At 37.2% G+C, this 21,383-nt stretch overlaps 1 protein-coding gene across 14 annotated transcripts in view; it reads right to left on the bottom strand.

Annotated features, from left to right (window-relative positions):
* The window catches only part of ELF2 (E74 like ETS transcription factor 2), a 95,017-nt gene that overhangs the window by 4,580 nt on the left and 69,054 nt on the right, over window positions 1-21,383 (bottom strand). For 2 of the 14 annotated variants that reach the window (XM_086704204.1, XM_086704213.1), the window contains 4 exons: window positions 8,492-8,605; window positions 6,462-6,635; window positions 3,886-3,924; window positions 3,445-3,531 (listed from right to left, as the gene is read on the bottom strand). In XM_086704204.1, coding sequence (XP_086560330.1) covers window positions 3,445-3,531; window positions 3,886-3,924; window positions 6,462-6,635; window positions 8,492-8,605 — 414 coding nt within the window. Of the gene's footprint in view, window positions 1-3,444; window positions 3,532-3,885; window positions 3,925-6,461; window positions 6,636-8,491; window positions 8,606-18,033; window positions 19,507-21,383 lie in introns of those variants that run through there. The other 12 variants (XM_086704205.1, XM_086704214.1, XM_086704210.1 and 9 more) reach the window with 11 other exon arrangements.

Genomic DNA, 21,383 nt, shown 5'->3' with positions numbered 1-21,383 from the left:
CTACCAGTCAATGTGGATTTGATTATCAATGAATGAGAGCTACTGCCTCTAAAAATAGGGTTGTTGTTTTTTTTTTTTTCCTTAACTGCTAATCTCTTTCTACTGATGATACCCGATTCAGTGAAGATAAGCAGTATATTAGAATTTCATTATACACAAACAATTCAGTTAGTAAATACATTTGTGCTTCAGTCTTAAAATATGAACTCCTTAAATAGAAATACTAAGTAGTATTTCTAGCATTTCCTTTAACTGTCAAGTATTCATCAAATGTTAACTATATACAACATTTGATCACATACTAACAAAATTTGAAAATGGGATATTTCTGCAGAGTAAAATACTTATTCATCACACACTACGTAGTAGGACACAAAAGAGCATTTAAAACGTGGTCCTTCAAGGAATTTACAATCTAGTCGGGAAGGGGGAAAAAGTAAATGACAAGTTAACAACAATACAAAAAAGAAGTAATGGTTTGAAATGACCTAAGATCTATCACAAGGCAATACATAATTATATTCCAAATGATTGACAAAGTTTCTGGGGTTTCAGGAATGAAAATAAAGTGGATCAGTAAAGCATGAAGACTTGGAAAATGACTAAGATGTGCATAGAGGAAAAGGAGAGAAACTGGGTAGGTAAGGTAAAGAACTTAATCCCCCAAAGAAGAGTCAATTTTTTTTTCCCCTTTGGAGAACTCTTGAGGGCGGACAAGTAGTGGATGGACAGTGTTTATAAGAAGATCAGGCTTTTCAGGCTGCTGACTTTCTTTTATTCCCCTCATAAGCCTCTAGGGCCAGAGGTTCTTAAGTTGATCAAAGAACAGAAAAGAACACTGAGAAGAAGAAAATTACACACACCACCACTGAGTCACTGGGTCATCTCTAGGCTCCTACTCACTATCCCCTTACTTTCATTAAATCTAGATCCAAATTACAGCCTTCATGAGAAGAACCTTTAAGGGTAGGAGGCTTCCAAATTAAGCCACTGCTACTCAATCTAAATGCTGATGCTCTTCCTCAGGCATTTCATTTTCATTCTGGAATTCTCTGAAAAGTCAATAAATTTATTAAGCCATAGTTGAGACCAGTGTGGATCTCTTGACTTGAAAAGATTAACCTTCAACTTTACAAGGTTATATTTATGGCTCTGAAACCCCACTGCACCAGCATCAACATGTATAAACTATAGGTAACCTTCAACCACATCAAGATGAGTACTTGGGACATTTTTATTTTCTTTGTGAAAAGCCCCAGAAGTGGATATAGTAAAAGTGCAGAGAACTTACTCTGTAAAAAAATGTTTGAATAACAGACAATGCCTTTTATATGGTAGGGATTTGAGTGCATCCATGTTTGTTGAACTAGACTCTTAACGTTCCTCAGGTTACCTTTAGGTACCACTCCACCCCAGTTCCCAACCACAAGTTAAAACTTAAAAGTCTTCATCTCATTTTAAGGAAAACAATTTGGAAAGGGAAGACTTTATCAGACAAGGTAGTTCATTAAGCCTCTGACATACTGTCAGCATTTACAATGACATTTTACAGAGGAAACACTGAACTTCTTAAAGTTTTTATATTTATCTTTTTTTAATGTTTATTTTTGAGAGACAGGAACAGAATCTGAAGCAGGCTCCAGGCTCTGAGCTGTCAGTGCAGAACCTGATGCAGGGCTCAAACCCACAAACTGTGAGATCAAGACCTGAGCTGAAGTTGGACATTTAACCAACAAAGTCACCCAGGCACCCCTTAAAATTTTATTTTTATTTAAAAAAATTTTTTTAGTGTTTATTCATTTTTGGAAGACGGAGAGAGAGCACAAGCAGGGGTGGGCGGAGAGAGAGGGAGACACAGAATCCGAAGCAGGCTCCAGGCTCTGAGCGGTCAGCACAGAGCCTGACGCGGGGCTCGAACTCAAACCGCGAGATCATGACCTGAGCCGAAGTCAGACGCTTAACCGACTGAGCCACCCAGGCGCCCCTCAAGATTTTATTTTTAAGTAATCTCTACACCCAGTGTGGGACTCAAACTTACAATCCCATGATCAAGAGTCACATGCTCTACCAACTGAGCCAGCCAGGTGCTCCTGACTGATTTTTAATCTTTTATCTTCACATTTACCATGCTGCCTCAAGTTTAATAACACAATATGGGAATTTTAACAAAAAGTGATTCTGACTGGCAAAAACAGGTCATCACAAAGGTTTTCTCCAGTGTTAAGCATAAGGTCTTTGAGTACAGGAGACTGCTGATGATGGGAATTATTTTAAAAACAGTAATAATTGTATACAACATAAATTAAAAGATAAAACCTAAGATGTTAGAAATGTAAAATGACCAAAGACAGACAAGGAAATAAGTATCCTAAATCCATCCTAAATTGAATTATTATTGGTTCCTGAATAAATAACATTTCAACGTAACTTGATTTGTAACGGATTTTTTTTTTTGCCTTTATTTCCTGGCAAACTTATTAGAGAACTTTTTTTTTTTTTACTAGAGACTTAAGTTTTGCTTTAATTATTTAAAATTAGATGTAAAACCACCTGTTGAAGATGGAATAAACTTGAATGTATTAAACCAAAATATATCCAGCTATTAAATATAGATCTGAAAACATTCGTGAAAGTGAGAAATTGTGGTTATCAGATAATCAGAACACACCTAAAACCATGATTAAAATTACCTGAAATCAACTTACTTAACATATTAAGACAACAGAATGTAGAAGTCTTGTTAAAGTTTGTTTTTGACGAAAATATGCCAACTCTAAAGCAAAAATATGGTAAGTTTTTGTTCTGACTCCTGACAGGACTGACATTGGTTGAGTAGGAAATTAAATCCAGTTTGCCTTGGGAATTCTTGCATTACCTCTATCAGTTAAAAATGATGTATCCGAAATAAGTCTTCATTATAAACTCTTTCAATTCTGAGTGGCTCTGTGTGAGGATGAGTGCTGTTACACATACCTCCCCATCAAGAACAATGACCCTTAAGAAGGGTGTGCATAAGACTGCACGTAAGGGGCACCTGAGTGGCTCAGTCAGTTAAGCTCCGACTCTTGATTTCAGCTCAGGTCGTGAGCTCACGGTTCGCGAGTTTGAGCCCTGCACTGGGCTCTGTGCTGAGGATGCAGAGTCTGTTTGGGATTCTCTCTCCCTCAAAGACTGCACTTAAGACAACCTTTCCCAAACATAAATGCCTACCTACTGCCTTTTACTCCCCCATAGCCTATCTATGGCTACAGAGTTTCAGTGGGGTAGGGACTGGGTACAAATTACAAAAGCTCCCCAGGTGATGCTCATACATCCCTGATTAAGAACTACTACCAAAGACTGTACTTCTGCTTGTACTAGAAATAATTTTCTTACAAATGCAGAAATGTCGACTGAAAAAAAAAAAAAATCATCTCACCTCCAAAACAGCCCTCCCCAAATTACCTTTGCCTTCTCTGGGTTTCTTCTTTATACCTAACTCAGGAGACCCATTGGAAATTGGTGATTGCTGGGTCTTTGGTTTACGGCCAACTGAAAAAATAAGATTGAAACCATACAGTGAAAACAAGAAAAACAGAAGCATGATCAGCAGACTCTGTGAGAACACATTATTCATGAAATTGACACTAATTTGTGTATTAATATACTGCAGTGTATATAAAAACTGCATTTAAAATGAGCATTAAAAGCACTTCTGCAATTTCAGATTACAGCAGTTAGTTGGCAGTAATTTCAGTGTATATGGCAAATCAGGTACTACCAACCTATTATTTATATGGTCAGAGCCTCAATTTGCTAACCTCTTCCAATAATGTAGCAATGGAAACGAATTCTAGTATTAACTTTTTTCTGTTCTACAGGATTGTTAGAAAAAGCTTTACCTACCTATTGCAGAGGATGTGGTAATCTGCGAAGCCCTTTCAGCTCAAATGAGGAAACGTAAAAAGTGTTATTTTAAACACTCTATTGCTCTGAGCCAATCAATTCACCAGAATTTAAGCATATGTGTCCAGATTTCCCCACCTCAACGTGTAGGTACATTATAAGGATAAAAAAAACCTTCCAAATAATTATTTAGTGTGTCTAACAAGGGTGCCCTTCCTTTTGCTTCTCACTTCTGCCATAAGGCTCTCTCAGACAGACTAGCATCCACCGTGAACAGAAAGAAAAGCAAGAGCTGCACTTTATACTAAAACGTGTAAGGCTGAAATGCATTGTTTCCAATCCTTAGCACTGACAGAAGAATTCTGGCAAATGAGGGGGAAGCCTCCACAAAGGCTGGGAGTAGCCAAGCATACTATCTTTACAGATTATATTACTAATTTGGTGACTGTCATACATCTGGGATTTCTGATGTCACTCTGTTCTTCATTAGCAAGGATTATTTAGAGCTAGAGACCTTAATTAAAGTGTTTTATTTCAAACTACATAGCTTTTATATTCTAGAATTCATCATGGTAAAACTAATAAATAAGAAGTATGCTCTGACAAAAATTAAAATGGAAAGTTCACTGGTCTCCTTATTAGAACAGAGATTAATTTTTCAATTTAAATAATGTTTAGATGTATAAATCAATCAGTAATAAGTCTCAAGCAAAAACAAACAAAACAAAAAAAACAAAACCAACTTCCTTAATCAAAACGTTAGCCCAGGGATGCGGCCTGGGTGCCTTAGTCGGTTAAGCATCCAACTCTTGATCTCAGCCCAGGTCTCAATCTCAGGGTCATGAGTCAAACTCCATGTTGGGCTCCATGCTGGGTGTGGAGTTTACTTAAAAATAAATAATTTAAAAAGCCCAAAAAGGCTTAATTTGTTTTCATATAAAGTAGTATTTGTGAAATCATACTCCTTAAGAAATAGTTTATTCATCAGTAGAAAACAAGGTTCTCCAAATTAATTTTTAGAATTGCATGTAGTCGTCTCTTGGAGATTCATAACACACAGTATATCAGAAGGATCTGTTATTAAAAAACAACCTACTTGGGGCATCTGGCTGGCTCACTTGGTTAGGCATCCGACTTGATTTCGGCACAGGTCATGATCTCATGGGTTTGTGAGACTGATCCCCGTGTGTCCAGCTCTGCGCTGACAGAGCACCGCATGCTTGGGATTCTCTCTCTCCCTCTCTCTCTGCCCCTCCCCCCCACTCATGTGCGTGCACGTGCTCGCTCTCTCAAAACAAATAAACTTAAAAAAAAAAAAAAAAAAACCCTACCTAACTCTGTATGTCCCAAATGAACTTAAGCACAAAATACAAGGTATATATATTTACAAATACATTATTTATCTTTTAAATGGTCATTAAGACCATCTATTTTCAAATATGTAAAATTAGTGTTAAATTGGCAAATTATTTCCTGGTTTATATCATACCACATTTTGGTTCCCTAAATGATCCCATTTTTCATGGTCTTTTCCATCTTCTTTTAAATCCAAATATTCCTTAAGTATTTTGTAATAATAGCTCCCATGTGAATACAGCCAGCCAAGGTACAATGGGAAGGTAGGTAAACAGGGCTATTTATATGTATGTCTTTTGTTTTTAAACATTTACAGCAGGAAATAATTCTTTCTAAATCCTCTCTCATTCATAGCTCTCACAAGATACATGTAATCTACATGTAACACAGGACTGAAGGTACTCAATCTTATTCTTCACTGTGTCCCTCACAGTAATGAGCGCAGACCTATAAATATCACAGCAATTTGAAATACCTCTAATAGATGAAAAAGCTACCATTATTTCTAACACAAGTTTTTCTTACTTTTGCCTTTGTTTTTTTCTACTCTAAAATGTGAAGAGATGCAGAAGAAAATGGAATTAGATGAGTACCCATTTATACAGATTTTTCATTTTTTTCAAGTTTTACCTTTGGACCGAAGAGGAAAGAAAAGGACCCAGTTGCTGCACATCCCTTAGGGATGCTGGAGGTGTGCTGGGGCTTTGTGCCTCACCCACTGAGATCAGGTCAACAGAAGTTTCAGCAGGAGTCAAATAGTAAGTTCTATAGAAAGGCTCTTTATCCATTGGTGAGTTTATTCCACTTAAAAGTCCTTACTGGCAATCTTGGTGTTTTAAGACAGAAGGTAAATAGCATTGGGCTTTCTATTTTAATTCCCACAAAAGAGGGGAACATAAGATTATTAAAAATAGAGAAAATAAAAAATGTTTTTTTAAAAACAGAAAGCAAATAGGCAGTGAATCTCTGATCTTCCATTTTCCAACACTTGTTATTTGCAGGCAACTTACTTTACAGCTCAAATACACACTCCTTTTAAACAGTATGAACATGTTAAAACACTACTTTAATCTCAATTTGTTGATTCTTTGAGAATATCTAGTTAAAGATAACTTCAATCTTAAATCTACAGCATATATTTCCTATGTCCCTTGATGTGGGGAAAAAAATACCAGAAAAAACTTCACCCACTTTTCCAGAAATTTATAAATATACTCTACCTTTTTTCTTTTTCATTGGTTCATGGCTGTCTGGTGATGTGGGAATAGGAGAGGTATCCATTGGTTCGGATTCTTCAGTTGACACCTCCACTACAGTTTCTGTAATGACATCTGGCCTCATAGCAGCATGGATAAATTCTGGAGTTGATACACAAGGAGGGACAAACACTTCCACTATAAAGAAAAGTTGAAAAATTAAAATTTCCCACCCCCATTAACACTTTTTAATGCGGACAATTCAATATTTGATAGAGGTGAGACTTATTAACAATTCATTAAAACAGGATAAATGCCTGAAGTTAATTTGCTGAATATGCAATATGATCTCAAGTACGTAAGGAAATAAATGCAAAGAAAATCAGGCTGAAGGTAAGGTGGTAAAAAGGTGGGGATCATACGAGGTCACCCCCCTTCTTCACATTTTTACATGCTTTCGAGCTTACTGTAGAAGACTTTGAATTATTTTGACAATTGGGAAAACATCTGAAAATAAAATAATAGTATAATATAATAGTGAGTTCTTTAATAATTACTTTCCTTCCTTGTACCCATCATTATGCTCTAACTAGGTAATACATGCACATGGTATAAAATTAAAAACATTTAATAAAGGGACGCCTGGGTGGCTCAGTCAGTTAAGCGGTCAACTCTTGATTTCGACTCTGGTCATGATCTCACAGGTCTTGAGATCAAGCCCCACATCATGCTCTGTGCTTACAGTGCAGAGCCTGCTTCAGGTTGTCTGTCTCCCTCTCTCTGCCCCTCCCCCACTTGTGCTCTCTTCTCTCTCAAATAAAGTGTTACAAAAATATTTTAAAAACCATTTAATAAATGTGTCTGCAGTGAAAAGAAAGCACTTACAGATCATTTCAAAATATGAAGAAAAGGAAAACCTCATTACAGCCCAATTAATATCATCTTTCAGTATTTAAAATTTTATTTAATGTAACAGTCCTGATGTTTTGAGTCACTAAACCAATACATACAGACTGCCATTCAGTGTTCTATTACAGTAATGTTGCTCTGGTTTCCTTTCCATGTGCATGAATAATCAGAATAGGACATTTCTATTTCAATTAGGAGACAGTTAATACATACTATTGTGGATCAATACATTGACCAGCATGCCCTAACTTTTTTCTCACATCTCTAAATAATACATGGGATTCCAATTATGAAAAAGGACATTTGCTCTTAGGATTTATTATAAATCCCTATAATAAGAAAGGCCAATATCATTGTATTAAGTCAAATTAACACTTGGACATTAAAACTGGAAGACAAAACGACTCTCAAAGGCAGTCTTGAAGAAAAAACGGGACCAAAAGAAAAAGAAACTTGTAGCCTGAGGGAGTATAGGGAAATGGTGGAAGCTCTATCTTCTCTTTCCACCTCTGATGGTTCCCTGGAGCTACTGCCTATTTATCACTGAAGAAAGGATAGAAAGCAGTCTTGGGAGGCAACTCCACCACCCCATGTGCCATTCCCTTAAGGACTACAAAGGTTTCTAATTTACCCAGAACTAGGAAAATAAGACATGACAGGAGAGGTAAAAACTTAACAAACATTTATCTGTCTATAGTGGGCATTTTCTGTATCATTTATTATAAAAATCAAGTATTTCAAGTATTTAAGTCTTGGGAACTTTGACAAAGATCAATTATTGCTGTCACAGGTATTCGTGCATAATAAACCTTGAGAACAACAACAACCCCCATGTATTTAAGAAGAAACTTTCAGGGCACCTGGGTGTCCTAGTCAGTTAAGCCACCGACTCTTGGTTTTGGCTCAGATCATGATATCGCAGTTCATGGGTTCAAGCCCTGCGTCAGGCTCCACACTGACAGCATGGAGCACTCTTGGGATTCTCTCCCTCCCTCTCTGCCCCTCTCCAGCTCCCTGCTAGCTCACTCACTCTCTCAAAATAAAAACACATTTTTTTAAATTAAAGACAAAAACAGAAGAAACTTTTATTTTAGATACGTGGAGTGATGTGACATGTTTAATATAAAACAGAACAATTCACATACCAGGACTTCTTGAATCCCTTAAGCAGGTAGGAGATTCCATATGAAGCAGGGCTTCAGCAGCTTCAATGGTCTTATCTGTACAGTGTACATTACTGCTATGAACTGATGCTTCCACTGGGGGGAAAATAAGTTCTACTCAATTAAAAATATACTGAATACATTACTAAATTAAAACATATTAGTCTATGAGAAACAAATTCACTCTCATGAATAAATAAGTCATTGATACATATTAGTCCATATAAATTATTTACACAAATAATTTAAAAAAACAATCCGGTATCTATACTTTACAAAATAAGTGTTGAATTATAAAGCAACTATTAAGAATGATTAGAAATTACCAAGAAATTTCTGAATCTTATCGAAAGGAAAACAAGGACAGACCCTTGAAATCTGAATCTTATATCAACTTTAGAACAAAACTAACTTGGGGGTAGGGGGGTGGACAGTTGTAGTTTAACAACTGGGGAAGTCAATTCTGTATCTTGACATACTGCTACTGAAATCAGGGGAGATACCTTGCAGAATCAGTGGGAAACACACATTTTTACATTAGTTTAATGAATTGGTTTCTTACAGACCCTCCTAGGTGAGTACTCTAACATAGCACCAGAACACTAGGAACTTTCTTCCCAATAACCTTGTCTCTTCTTCAGGACTTCACTGAGCTTTTCTGGGTTTTACCCAATAAATTTGTCTTTAACGTTTCTGTGTTTGTGGGGCGCCTGGGTGGCTCAGTTGGCTGAGCGTCCGACTTCAGCTCAGGTCACGATCTCACAGCTTGTGAGTTCGAGCCCCATGTTGGGCTCTGTGCTGACGGCTCAGAGCCTGGAGCCTGCTTCGGATTCTGTGTCTCCCTCACTCTCTCACCCTAACCCACTCGCATTCTGTCTCTGTCTCTCTCAAAAATAAACAAACATTAAAAAAAAATAATAAATAAAGTTTCTGTGTTTGTTTTCCCATGAAGCCTTTTCTAATTCTGCCACCTTCTGTAACTCTTTTTTAGCACTGTCTGCTTTGCTGACTGAAATACCTGTGAAACAGTAAAACATAATACAGCAATCATTTGGGCTTTCAAGTCCAACAGCTTGGGTTCTGCCACTTATATGTTACCCTACACTAGCTCAGTTTCCTCTTTCACAAAACAGGTGTATTACTTACCTCATATAGGTGTGAGAATTAAGTGACGTGCAATACCCATAAAAAACATGTACAGTGCCTGGCATATAGATAAGTATATAATAAATGATAATTTCTTACCACTCCTATAAGATTATATGTTCCCTGAGGTCAGGAGGGCTATCTTAATTCATCTTTATATCTGCTATAATTTCCAATATAGACTTTAAATACAACAGACATGCAAGTATTTCTTTTATATATTAAAGTTAAAAACAACCCACAGACCTCACAGGGAAATTGGCCAAAGCACAAACTTGCATTAATGACATATTAATTTCACACCCTGACTTAAAATGTTGAATATTCTACTTGGTAAGAGCTTCTGAAACATGAATATGCAACAGTTTCTAATTTGATAGATTTTTCTCAGTATGTCCTATAGAAAAACTAAAACGAAATATTTGTATAAACTGCATAAACCATATGACAGATCCATACATTCTACACACTAAAGATATGAATCTTTTAAAACTGTTTTCAGGAAACTCTGAATTGAAAAAAAAAATTCACTTAATCTCAAAATTCACCAAATGCTAAAGCTTTAGCCTTAAACAGTAGTCATTTGGAGAGCATTTATTTAAAGGAAAAAAAAAAAAATCCAGCGACTGTTTTACCACCTGTTGCACATCATCCACACTCTCAAGCAAGGTACTGAGTCTCTCCAGTTGCTCTTTCCATTTATGGAAATCTGCTCAAAGCTAAACAGTTCCAGAGAGGCAGCCAAACCTCTAAGTAAATCTATCTTTAGGTGACCCTGCTTACTCTTTATCTGCAGCTTCACTGAAGCAAAGGATTCAATCAGTCCCAGCTCAACTTTAAGAAACTTAGTAAGTATAAAATATATTACCATTCTCAAGTAGTTTTTTCAAAGTGCCTCCCCCAACACTCACATGTATTAAAGAACCTTGGAAAGCAATTTCTCAAGCTTTTAAAATTTATTCTAGGAACTTCATTCTCTTTAGAGTCTGCTTGTGTTGCAATTTAGGTGTTGTCTTATGTGCTATTAATAAACTATCCTGGGTAAACTAATTCCTTATGTAATTGTATTAAGACACACCCTAAAAACCTTACCATATTAAAATGACAGCTTCAAAGCACTTGATAATACAGAAACAGAATTTTACCCAATGTTTAATGTTTTCAGTTACAAACAATGAAATGTGCCTAATGGTTACATATAGTGCTGCTCTGAGTTTTTATGCAGTTTGAGGCACATTTCATGTTAGTCATGTTGCTATTTCTGACCTCAAACTCCCGTCTCCCCCAAATTCAACATATTATTTCCCAGAAATATTTTACATTTACAAAGTAAAACATTACATAACAAACTTTAAGAATTAAATTTACCAATTCATATTTTAAATTTAGGATAAGAATATAAAAAATGCAGATGTTCCTTATGAATTATCAAAGAGAAGATCTAATACTCTGTGTTCTGTCAACAAATGGTTGTTGAGCACTTATTATAGCCAGATCCTGTGCCACAAATCTGAAATACAATTGTGAATAGATCTCTGGCCTCATGAAGCTTATACTAAGAGTTTAGAAACATAAATGGTAGTATCAAAAACATAAATGAAAATAAAATATTTCAAAACTAAAGAAAAGTACAAAATAAAGTTACTCTGTAAACTAACAGCTTATTAAGTAGAACACTGATTTATTTTTTTTTTGATGCTTACTAATTTTACCTTTTGTCATTTTTATTAACTGAAATAACCCTAAGCACTAGGAGCTCATACTTAGATCAATTTGCAATATTGTACCCATCAGTATCCAAGAATACTTAACCATTTTGTAAAAGAAAGCACTATCTCCTTTTAATTTTCTTTTGTTGATACAAGTCTGTAAATAGTTTCTGATAAAAGAAATTTAAGAAATATTTCTCAGGGTGCCTGGGTGGCTCAGTCGGTTAAGCTCAGGTCATGAGCTCCCAGTTCATGGGCTTGAGCCCTGTGTAGGGCTCTGTACTGATAGCAGCCTGCTTGGTATTCTTTTTCTTTCTCTCTCTCTCTCTCTCTCACTCTCGCTCTCGCTCTCTCTCTCCCCCCCTCCCTCCCTCCCTCCCTTCCCTGTTTTCTCTCTCAAAATAAATAAAATAAACTTAAAAAAATAAATATTTCTCTTATTCAAGTTTCTGTAATTTTTAAAACCTTTCAATTGCTTTGGTTCAGCTCAGTAATTCAAATACAATTTAAACTAGAATTATGCACAATTCTTAAGGATAAACATGAATTTAACAGTGTTGTACAATCAAAGTAAGCAAATAACCAAACTACATGCAAGGGCTGAAAACTCCTTATCTCTTACTTAAAACTTGATTTACTGGCATCTTTCTAGACCTGTGTATGAAATTAATGGGAGGAAAAAAATAAGCAACACATTTTAAAAATTGAAACAATGAAGACAAAAGTAATCTGAAAGGTATTATTTTCTACTTAAGACTAGTAGGTGGTGTTGCTGGTTAATCCCTCTTGAAGAAATAAATGTATCAAATAAACTTCAAAACAATTTCAACTTTAATCATTGTGCCAAAATCAAATTTGCTTTTTTATGCCCTCCTTTAGTATTGGTAAGAGTCTTGTTGTTTCATTTCCAGCTTTCTAATCAACTGGTGTTTGTAAGGCAGAGTACTCCAGACTCACTCAACAGCTGTTACAAAATACCAAACTTGGTAATTAAGTCTGACAAGAGACATACCTCTCAGCTTTGCAGAAGAGAATGCTGGCAATGGATCTAGTTCATAAGAAAGTTCTTAAGGTCAAAAATAAAAATTAACAGCAACTTAATTTGAGAGCAATGGGAAAAAACAACAACATTTCCTTAAATGACAGTAGTATGCCCCTACAAGCAAGACCATAAACTAGTATTACAAGGTCATCACTCAACTGTGCACCTGACTTACTACAGCTTATCTCCTAATGCCCCAAGGTGTCAACAGGTGAGTGAAGAATAAAAAGGAATGCAATAAAAAGGGGGGAAAAGGTAAAAATTTTGGGACACTCCATCGTTTCTTGTTCCTCTTTGACTTTCTAATTACTATAGTTACAATTTAAAAGTTTAAAAGGGAAAAAGAACTAAAATTATTTTTGTAAAATTGAGCTACTTGATGAAAACTTAACATGAGGCACGTTTAGTTTTTAAATTCCTGCAGCCAGATTTTAAAAAGTAAAACTGAAATTAATGCCTTTTATTTAACCCAGTATATTCAATATATTGTCATTTCAACACGAAATCAATATAAAAGTTTTCCACAGTTTGTTTAAATTAGTTAAAATTTAAAAAAATTAAAAATTCAGTTTCTCAGTCACATTTCAAGTACTCAATAGCCGTATATGGCTAGTGGCTATGGTACTGAAAAGTGCAGACTAAATAAAACTGTAACACAGATATTCTCAAAACTTTTTTGGTCAAGGGAAACTTTTATACTCAAACTACTGAAGACCACAAAGAGATTTTGTTTATGTAAGTCCTATTTTTATGAATTTTTTTATTTTATAAAAGATTTTTTTTTTTACTATTTATGGGGGGAGGGGGGCAGAGAGATAGGAATACACAGACTCCAAAGCAGGCTCCAGGCTCTGAGCTGTCAGCACAGAGCCAGATGCGTGGCTCGAACTCAGACCATCAGATCGTGACCTGAACCCAAGTCAATTGCTTAATTCACTGAGCCACCCAGGTGCCCCTATACAAGTCCTATTTTTAGATATTATTCTATTTGAAATTGAAATTAAGAAGACATTACAATATTTATAAGTTCATTGAAAATAATAAACCCAATACTTGTAATATTTTTATGAAAACAGATTTTCTATCACAAACAAAAATCAGTAAGTAGCTTTGTTTTACATTGTAGCAACTTTTTGTTAATACATGATAGAAACACAGTTGAATTCATATTTGCTTCTTCATTCAATTTGTTGTGATATCAAGTCACATAGCCTCTAGAAAACTCTGAACACTTGTGAAAGTGAAAAGGCAAATGTCTTCGCATTATTATGAAAACAATTTTGACCTCACAGACTCCCTGAGCCTAGTTACTCCCCAGATCCTCAGATAAGAGATTTCAGTTTTTAAGAACTGCAACTGTAATTTGTTGCCAAACATAATAACATCCAAATTCTATTTTAGTGTTTCTGTAACTTTTAGCTTCTAGTGTGTATAGATGAAAAATTATATTCTATTTTCCGTAAGTACAACAGCATTTTGTCCACTTACACATAAAGGACTTAGCAAGTTTTTCACAAATACTTCTTTGCATCCCTATGAACATTTAAGCTATAGATTAACATAGGGAGTTTAAATAATTATCAAGAACATTCTCCTGCCTGCCCTTTTCAACCAAGCACATGTTTCTAAAGATTTTATGTTAAATTATCCTGGTTGAGTACTTAAACATTGATGTTACTCTTCAAACTCAGTTTTTATATGAATTTTAGTACTTATGCTGCAATGAATTCTGAAGAGTAATTTCTTAAACACATTTCCAAATAAAAATTTTTTAATGAATGCCATTTTTCCAGGTTTATTTTAACACATGCTTCAGTTTTTCACATCCTAAATTGTTTCCAAATTGATCTTTTCAAGATTGATACCAGATATTTCAATTTACAGTAAACTGGAAATGATTTTCAAGTTCAAATTTCACAATGACCTTTGACAAACTAGACAGATTTGTTTTGTCAGTGAAAATACTTAAGCTAAATTTCCAGAACCCCCCCCTTTTCTGCCCCCCCCCCCCCATTTATTAACAGCATTAAAGTAGAGCAAAAGTTCTGGTGACCTTATCTCTCAATTCCAATTTCTTAATTCTCAATTTCTTAAAACAAGTAGAAACAAGTCAAGGGAAGTATAATCGAGAACAAGAAGGTAGAATATTTTAAATTGAAAATCTTCCAGAAAGTCTATAGACCATACACACCCAGTGCTCTCACATAAATGTTAAGAAAGTAACATTCATTTTTTCTATAGACATTTATTTTTCCTATAATTAGCTATATACGTTTATGTGTGTGTATATATACATACTATGTATGTATGTATGTATGTATGTATACATGAAAATAAGCCTGAACTATATCATAGTCTCATTCAACATAAAGACCTGGCCTCAAGTTCCAATGTGGCACAAAGACTGGCTAGCAGAAATGAACCCAATTATGTAATGACCTTACAGACATATTCATTCACATGGTGTAATGTAAAAAAAAAAATCCCAAAAAAATCCTTCACTGTCCATTAAATATTTGAACCACTTATAATTTTAGAGCTTTAAAAATTATTAAAGATCCCCTAGTCAGTCTTGTTCTCTTACAGAAAGTGAAGCCTTAGAGAAGTCAAGTCACTAGCACACAATTAGGTTAGTGACAGTGAGATGCAGATCTTCATCTCCTGACTTCAGGGTCAAGGCTCTTTCTCATACATCACACTGTAAATGAAAGTTTTATAAAGTATGTCAAGTCTTTACCACAAAAATATTTTCTATGTTAAAATAAAAGTGATTTTTAATAAGTAAGCTTATTTATTTCATTCTTAACTCAAACTCCTCTGACAGCATAAATGGTAATAACTAAAGCTGAAGTTGATAGCTAAAGTTGATAACTTCAAAAGGAGGAAAAGCAAAAGTGTATCCTCAGTACCTTAACGTATAGCAATATAGTAGTGGTAATATTAAGTGCTTTATAAACTTAGAAACAACAGTTTCGCTAACAATATTCAACTTAAAGCTTACCTCCTTCTACAAGTTTTCATTAGTATCAGTTATTATACACTAATCATCAACCTATTATAGCATTAACATTTATGTATTGCATAGATTTACATCTGTCTCCCCAATTAGACTGCAAAATCTTTATGAGGAAGAATTATGTCTAACACTTGATGACTTCCCTCAAGGGAATAAAAAAGTATCATTCTATTTTACAAATACAAACTTCACAAACATTACTCCGCCAACATCACTGGAAATTGGCAGCAATCTAAATTTTTACTAATTTAGATCCATGATTCTTCATTTTATGGGTCACGTTTCCTCCCCAACTTTTAACTCACTGAATAATCCTTGGGTAAATCAGCAAACCTATCTCAAGTTTCCTTATAAAACAGAGCTTGTAAAAGAGCTTCAGATTACGTGAAAATTATTGAGGAAATAATCTGAAAACAATTATATGTAAAACATATTCTTTACAGAATATTATACTCACAAGGAAACTTCAATTGTAAGATTCATAAATACTAAAGAAATGCAGTAAGACTAGAAAACAACATATAACCTAAAAACCTCTTATCAAAGGAGATAAAACTTGTGTTTTCAAATTGCAGGCTGCCTATATGTTTCCACTCCAAACAAGATATCTACAGGTCTCGTTCAGCTTCGCTAATTCCAAAAGCTTATGAAAGAAATACCTTACACTGGGAAAATTAAGCCCTCTAACATTAACAATGTTTTTCCTAATTCTGTGGGGGCTATGCTACGGTTCTCCTGGTATGTTCACAATCACTGAAAACATTTCTCGAAATGTTTAACACTCACAGAAATATCACTGACCCCCACAATTACAGGTATTGTTAGTACCAGTAACATGAGGCCTAAAATTCCATTCCTTCATATTATTAATGGACTGAACATACAGAAAAGGAACCAGGTTCTCGCTGTACTCTGCCTCTTATTTACTGATACTTAGGTTCTTGCTCTTACAAGAAAATAACTGTCAAATATGTTTTAATCATCACGCAGTAAACTGTGATTTTTCTTTGGGACTTTTGATATGTGTATTACATCTTACAGGATAAAAGGCTAGTCACTTATGTGTTATACAATACAGTTATATTATTCAAGACTTTATTTCAACTTAAAGCCCTTCCGTTAAATTTAGAGATACGCATTTATGTTCATGATTCTCCCCAACCGAACTACTAATTTCACACTCTCAAAGGGTAACATCTTTTTGCAACATTAGTCTTTGGTATTTCCCATCTTCCAACTCCCATAGCTGGCGATATGAAACAGAACCCGGGGAAAAGAAACATGTATGCTTTGTTGTTAGCATAAGTAAATAATATTCAAGCACTGCTACATCGATTCAGGGCCCTCACTGCGCTGTCTGCTATTAAGTAAAGCTGCTTTTTCTATGTAACTTAAGTCCGTGCCCTTCCGCTGCAGCAGTGGCGCTGCACATCCCCCACCCCCGCGGCCACTTCCGTGTTTACACTCCTCTTCCCTCCAATTCCATGCGTACATTGTCAGCTTCACTCCCGCCCAATCTTCATTGGCCCAGCGCGGGCCCAGAGTCCCGCCCCCAGAAATCAACGTTCTTATTTGGAACATCTTAGAGAGCAGATTGGAACCAAAGGCCTGTCAATCCCGCCCGTTCTGTCCTCTCCGAGGCGCTTCCGCTATGGTGGGAGGTTTGGGGGGGAGGGGAAAAGGGGGCAATTCCGTGCTGAGACTTCCCTAGGGCCAAGACTCCCTCTCGCCCGCCCCACTCCTTCACATTCACCCACTGTTTACAAAAATAACCGTTCTTCTCTGATGCCTCAACCGTCCAGGTCAGGGGTACAAAATATATTCCGTGTCCTTCCCATTCTTACCCCTAAAAAAACAACCCACGAGGGAAGGGGCATAAGCCTACTTCTTCACAGCCACCCATTAAATGAGGAAAGGGAGGCGGGCCCCTGAGAGCAACATCAACCCGGGCTATTCCACATTATTCAGTGACCCTTTCCAGAACCGTTACTCCTGAGACTGCACAAGGTGGGGACGTGAAGAGGAGGGGCAGAGCATTTTTTTGGCGGGTATCGGTCTACCGGACGTGGCCCGGGGCTGCATCGTCCACGCGGAAGTCACGGATTTGTGGACCAAGTCTCAAAGGAGAACGGAGCGGGGGTGGCGAGCGTTCACCGGAGAAGCCCGCCGCCCCCGACCGCGGGCAGTAGCGGCCTCTCCGGCCAGACAGCGTGGCAGGCGCAGCCGAGAGACAACAGCCTCACTCACTTCCTGGTTCCTCAGCAACTGGGGTGAAGCGCACAACTCGTCCGCCCCCGAGTCCCCAACTTAACTGCGGCTCGGTTCTCCGGCACCCGCTGCCAGCGCTCCGCCCGGCAGCTGCCGCCGCTGCTCGCCGAACACACCCTGAAGCGACAGCGCCAGATTCGAGGCAGGTTACTCTCCAAGGTGATCACTTCCTGATTCGTCGCCTCCATTACTTCATTCACTACCCCCCTTTCCCCCGGCCGCCCCGGTGACTGAGGTGGACACTGAACCCCCTGCACTGACCGCCACAGGGGAGTCACCCCGCCTTCTGTGCACCCCCTCTCCTGCTGCACCGATGCACAGGAGAAAAGTTCCCTGTCCTTACCAGCCCGGATGAGCAGATCCAGCTGGTTCGTGGGTCCCTCATGCAGAGACGTCGCCATGTTTATCCCGGGGCTGGAGCTGCTGCTTCACATTGACTTACACCGTGAGCAGCGGCAGCAGGGGAGGAGGCGGAACCCACGGCCGGAGATACACGCCGTGCGACCGACACACACTCACGCACTCGCACACACTCAGACGCCCGGATCCTTGCGCGTCCTCCGACAGGAAGCCGAGGCCGGCCCGCCTCCCGCCGCGGGGCTGAGAAACCCCACCACCTAACGGCAGGGGCGGCGGCGGCGGCGGCGGCGGCCGCCTCGGCTGGCAACGCGATCCTTCCGCCCCGCGTTCAGACAGGAAGTCCCGGACGCCCGCCCCGGAGAGCGGCCGCGGCCCACGGCGAGAGACACCTGAGGCTGGAAACCGCCCCGGTAGCCGCGGCTAGGACAAGGCCCCTCGGCAGGAAGAGGCACATTTCACGCTCTGCGGAAGAAAAGTCTGCAATTGTCCCCACTTTGGAAAAAAGCCATTAATCAAATTTTCTTCCTGGAAGAGATCTAATACCTAGTCCAACAGCTGTAAATAAAGGTGGCTATTTAACTTGTTTTGGCCGTTTCAAAGCTTATGCAACATGTAACCCGTCCACTTCAAAAAGCTGCACTTTAAAACAGGAATACCAACAACAAAAAAGGCATACCTACAAAATATTCTAAAACCTTTACTTGGAAAGTTAAGTAGTTTACAACTACTTTAAGAGGCTGGCTTCGTCTTTTTTCCTCTACAGCAGTGTTAAAGAGCACACTAAACAGGTATTTATTAGTAAACAACAGAATTTGCCAACCTCTGGGAGATTAGATTATCCTTCCCCAATTTGCTAGTCATGAAATTCTCTTCTTACCCTTTCATTTCTGTTTCGTTCATTTGGAAACAAACGTACTCATTTGTATCATCTACTTCTAAAAATCTTTTTCATAGAAACAAATAAGTACATGCTAAAATACAATAGAAGAGCGAGATAAATTGCCATTTAGTGATTTTAAATTTATTGACAACACAAAATCAAACCAATAAAATGACTCAGATGAATCTTCATTAAAACAACAACAAAAAATGCTTCCCTGGTTTCAAAATTTCAGAACCTAAGTTTGAAACAAAATGTTGCCCTGAAGTTGTTTCTACATAAAATTTACATAAAACAGTGCCTCCTACAGAGTAAGTGCTCAGTAAGTATTGGCTAAATACACACCAAAAAAAAATTTGGCAGTTACAAATTTAAGGTACAATTTTTATGATCTGAATTGAATGAACTGTGCTGATAATCCGAGGGGAAAAAAAGTTTTCCAGTGGTAATATTAATGCAATATTTGGCAAAAGTTTGCCCAACATGTCAGTGCAATTTTAGAATAGATTTGCATAGCCCATGACTTTTTTTTTTTTTCATTTATATACTCATTTATTCTCTTGGAGCTTTGTCCTAGCCCTTCCACCATGATACCCACCCTCCCATAAAAGAACTTATATGCCATTTCCAGAGTACAACTCCCCTTAAACTCAATAAGGATCTTTCTTGCATTAGGTAAACTTTCACCTGTTGGACAAAAGGGACTATATGAGTGGTAGCTTTTTAAATCTCTAGTCAATTTAAAACAAGGATCATCTACTGATAAGCAGCATCTTAAACTGAGACAGATTCCAAGTGGGGGATGATAAGGAAAACCAAGAAGCAATTCCTGGCTTTAGGCAAATCACTGAAATTGATAATAAATTTGAATGTCTACTCTTATCAATCAGTAGTTTTTCATGTATTTAAAAAGAAAGAGAAGCTTATTTTTTCTGGAGGCAACAGGTTAACTTGGGCTCAAGGAGGAATACACAACAGAAGAGTCAGTTTGAAGTATGATATATAACTTTTACCTCACGATTTGCATCCTGAGATATATCTTAAGAAGTCAATAGAGTGTATTTTACTCTTTGTACATCTTAATTATATGTATTTACCTCGCCTTATATTTTAAGTTCCAAGAGAAGAGAAGCTGTATCTATTCCCACCTAATACTTGACAGTATTCCTGTGTGTGTGTGTGTGTGTGTGTGTGTGTGTGTGTGTGTGTAATAACAGAAATCAATTCAGAAAGACTGGAAAGTATTCCTACATATTTAAAGTTCTTGTAAAAACACAATTCCTTGGGCTTTAATGCAATTCTGCCTTGCTACTGAAACCAGATTTTCAAGAGCCACCAATATTTTTTGCAAACTAAAAATACTATATTGGGAATAGCAAGTAAGGAAAAGCTGCTGCTGGAAATATAAATTGGTACAAACTTTCAGGAAAGCAGCGTGGCATTATATATCAAGAATCTAAAAGAGGTTCATGTATTCTGACCCAGGAGTTTCATTTCCAGGGCCTAGCCTGAAGAAATGGAAGACACTCAATGGATTGATTGCTCCATTAAAAATGATTTGAAGAATTTTTTTTTTTTTTAAGGAACTGTCCAGCTGTTTTTCCTGGTGACTGTACCATTTTACATTCCCAAACCAGCACTGTATGAAGGTTCTAGTTTCTCCACATCTTTGCCAACACTTAACTATTTTTGGTCCATTTGTTTTTTATTTTTTATTTTTTTCTTATTTTCTTTTTAAAATTTAGTACTTTTTTTTTAAGTTTACTTATTTTGAGAGAGAGAGAGAGAGACAGAGAGCGTGCGCAGGAGGGGCAGAGAGAGGGAAGGAGACAGAATCCCAAGCAGGCTCTCCACACTGTCAGCTCGGAGCCTGTTGCAGGGCTTGGACTCATAAACCATGAGATCATAACCTGAGCCGAAATCAAGAGCCAGATACCTAACCAACTGAGCCACGTTTGAAGAATTTTTAACAACACAGTAAAATAGTAAAAATATAAATGTGCCAAGATTTAATTACATATGTATTTGTTCCACACAATATGACCCAAACCATGTAGTACATGTGAATGTATGTATATATAATATGTGTACGTGTATAGTATACACACACATTCACACACATTCATCTGCATTTCTCAAGTCTTCAAGATTAAGCAGGTATTAATAAGCAGAATAAAAAACTGAGTAAGAATAGATAGGTTAGCATGGTAGACACTTTAGAGCAAATTCACATTCTGCTAATAACATTACAGAAAGGTATCTCCTACACTAAAGTTACTGCTCTATATTGGCAAGGGAAAAAAGATAAATAGCTAACTTTTTGGAAAAATTTTTTAATGTTTATTTTTTATATTGGGGGGGGAGGGGGGACAGAATCTAAAGCAGGCTCCAGGCTCCGAGCTGTAAGTTGTCAGCACAGAGCCTGACAGCCTGCTGCAGGGCTTGAACTCACA

Source organism: Puma concolor, chromosome B1 (assembly GCF_028749965.1).
Source record: "Puma concolor isolate L17-30 chromosome B1, mPumCon1.1.hap2, whole genome shotgun sequence".
Lineage (NCBI taxonomy): Eukaryota > Metazoa > Chordata > Mammalia > Carnivora > Felidae > Puma > Puma concolor.
This window is presented reverse-complemented; position numbering and strand designations above follow the sequence as displayed.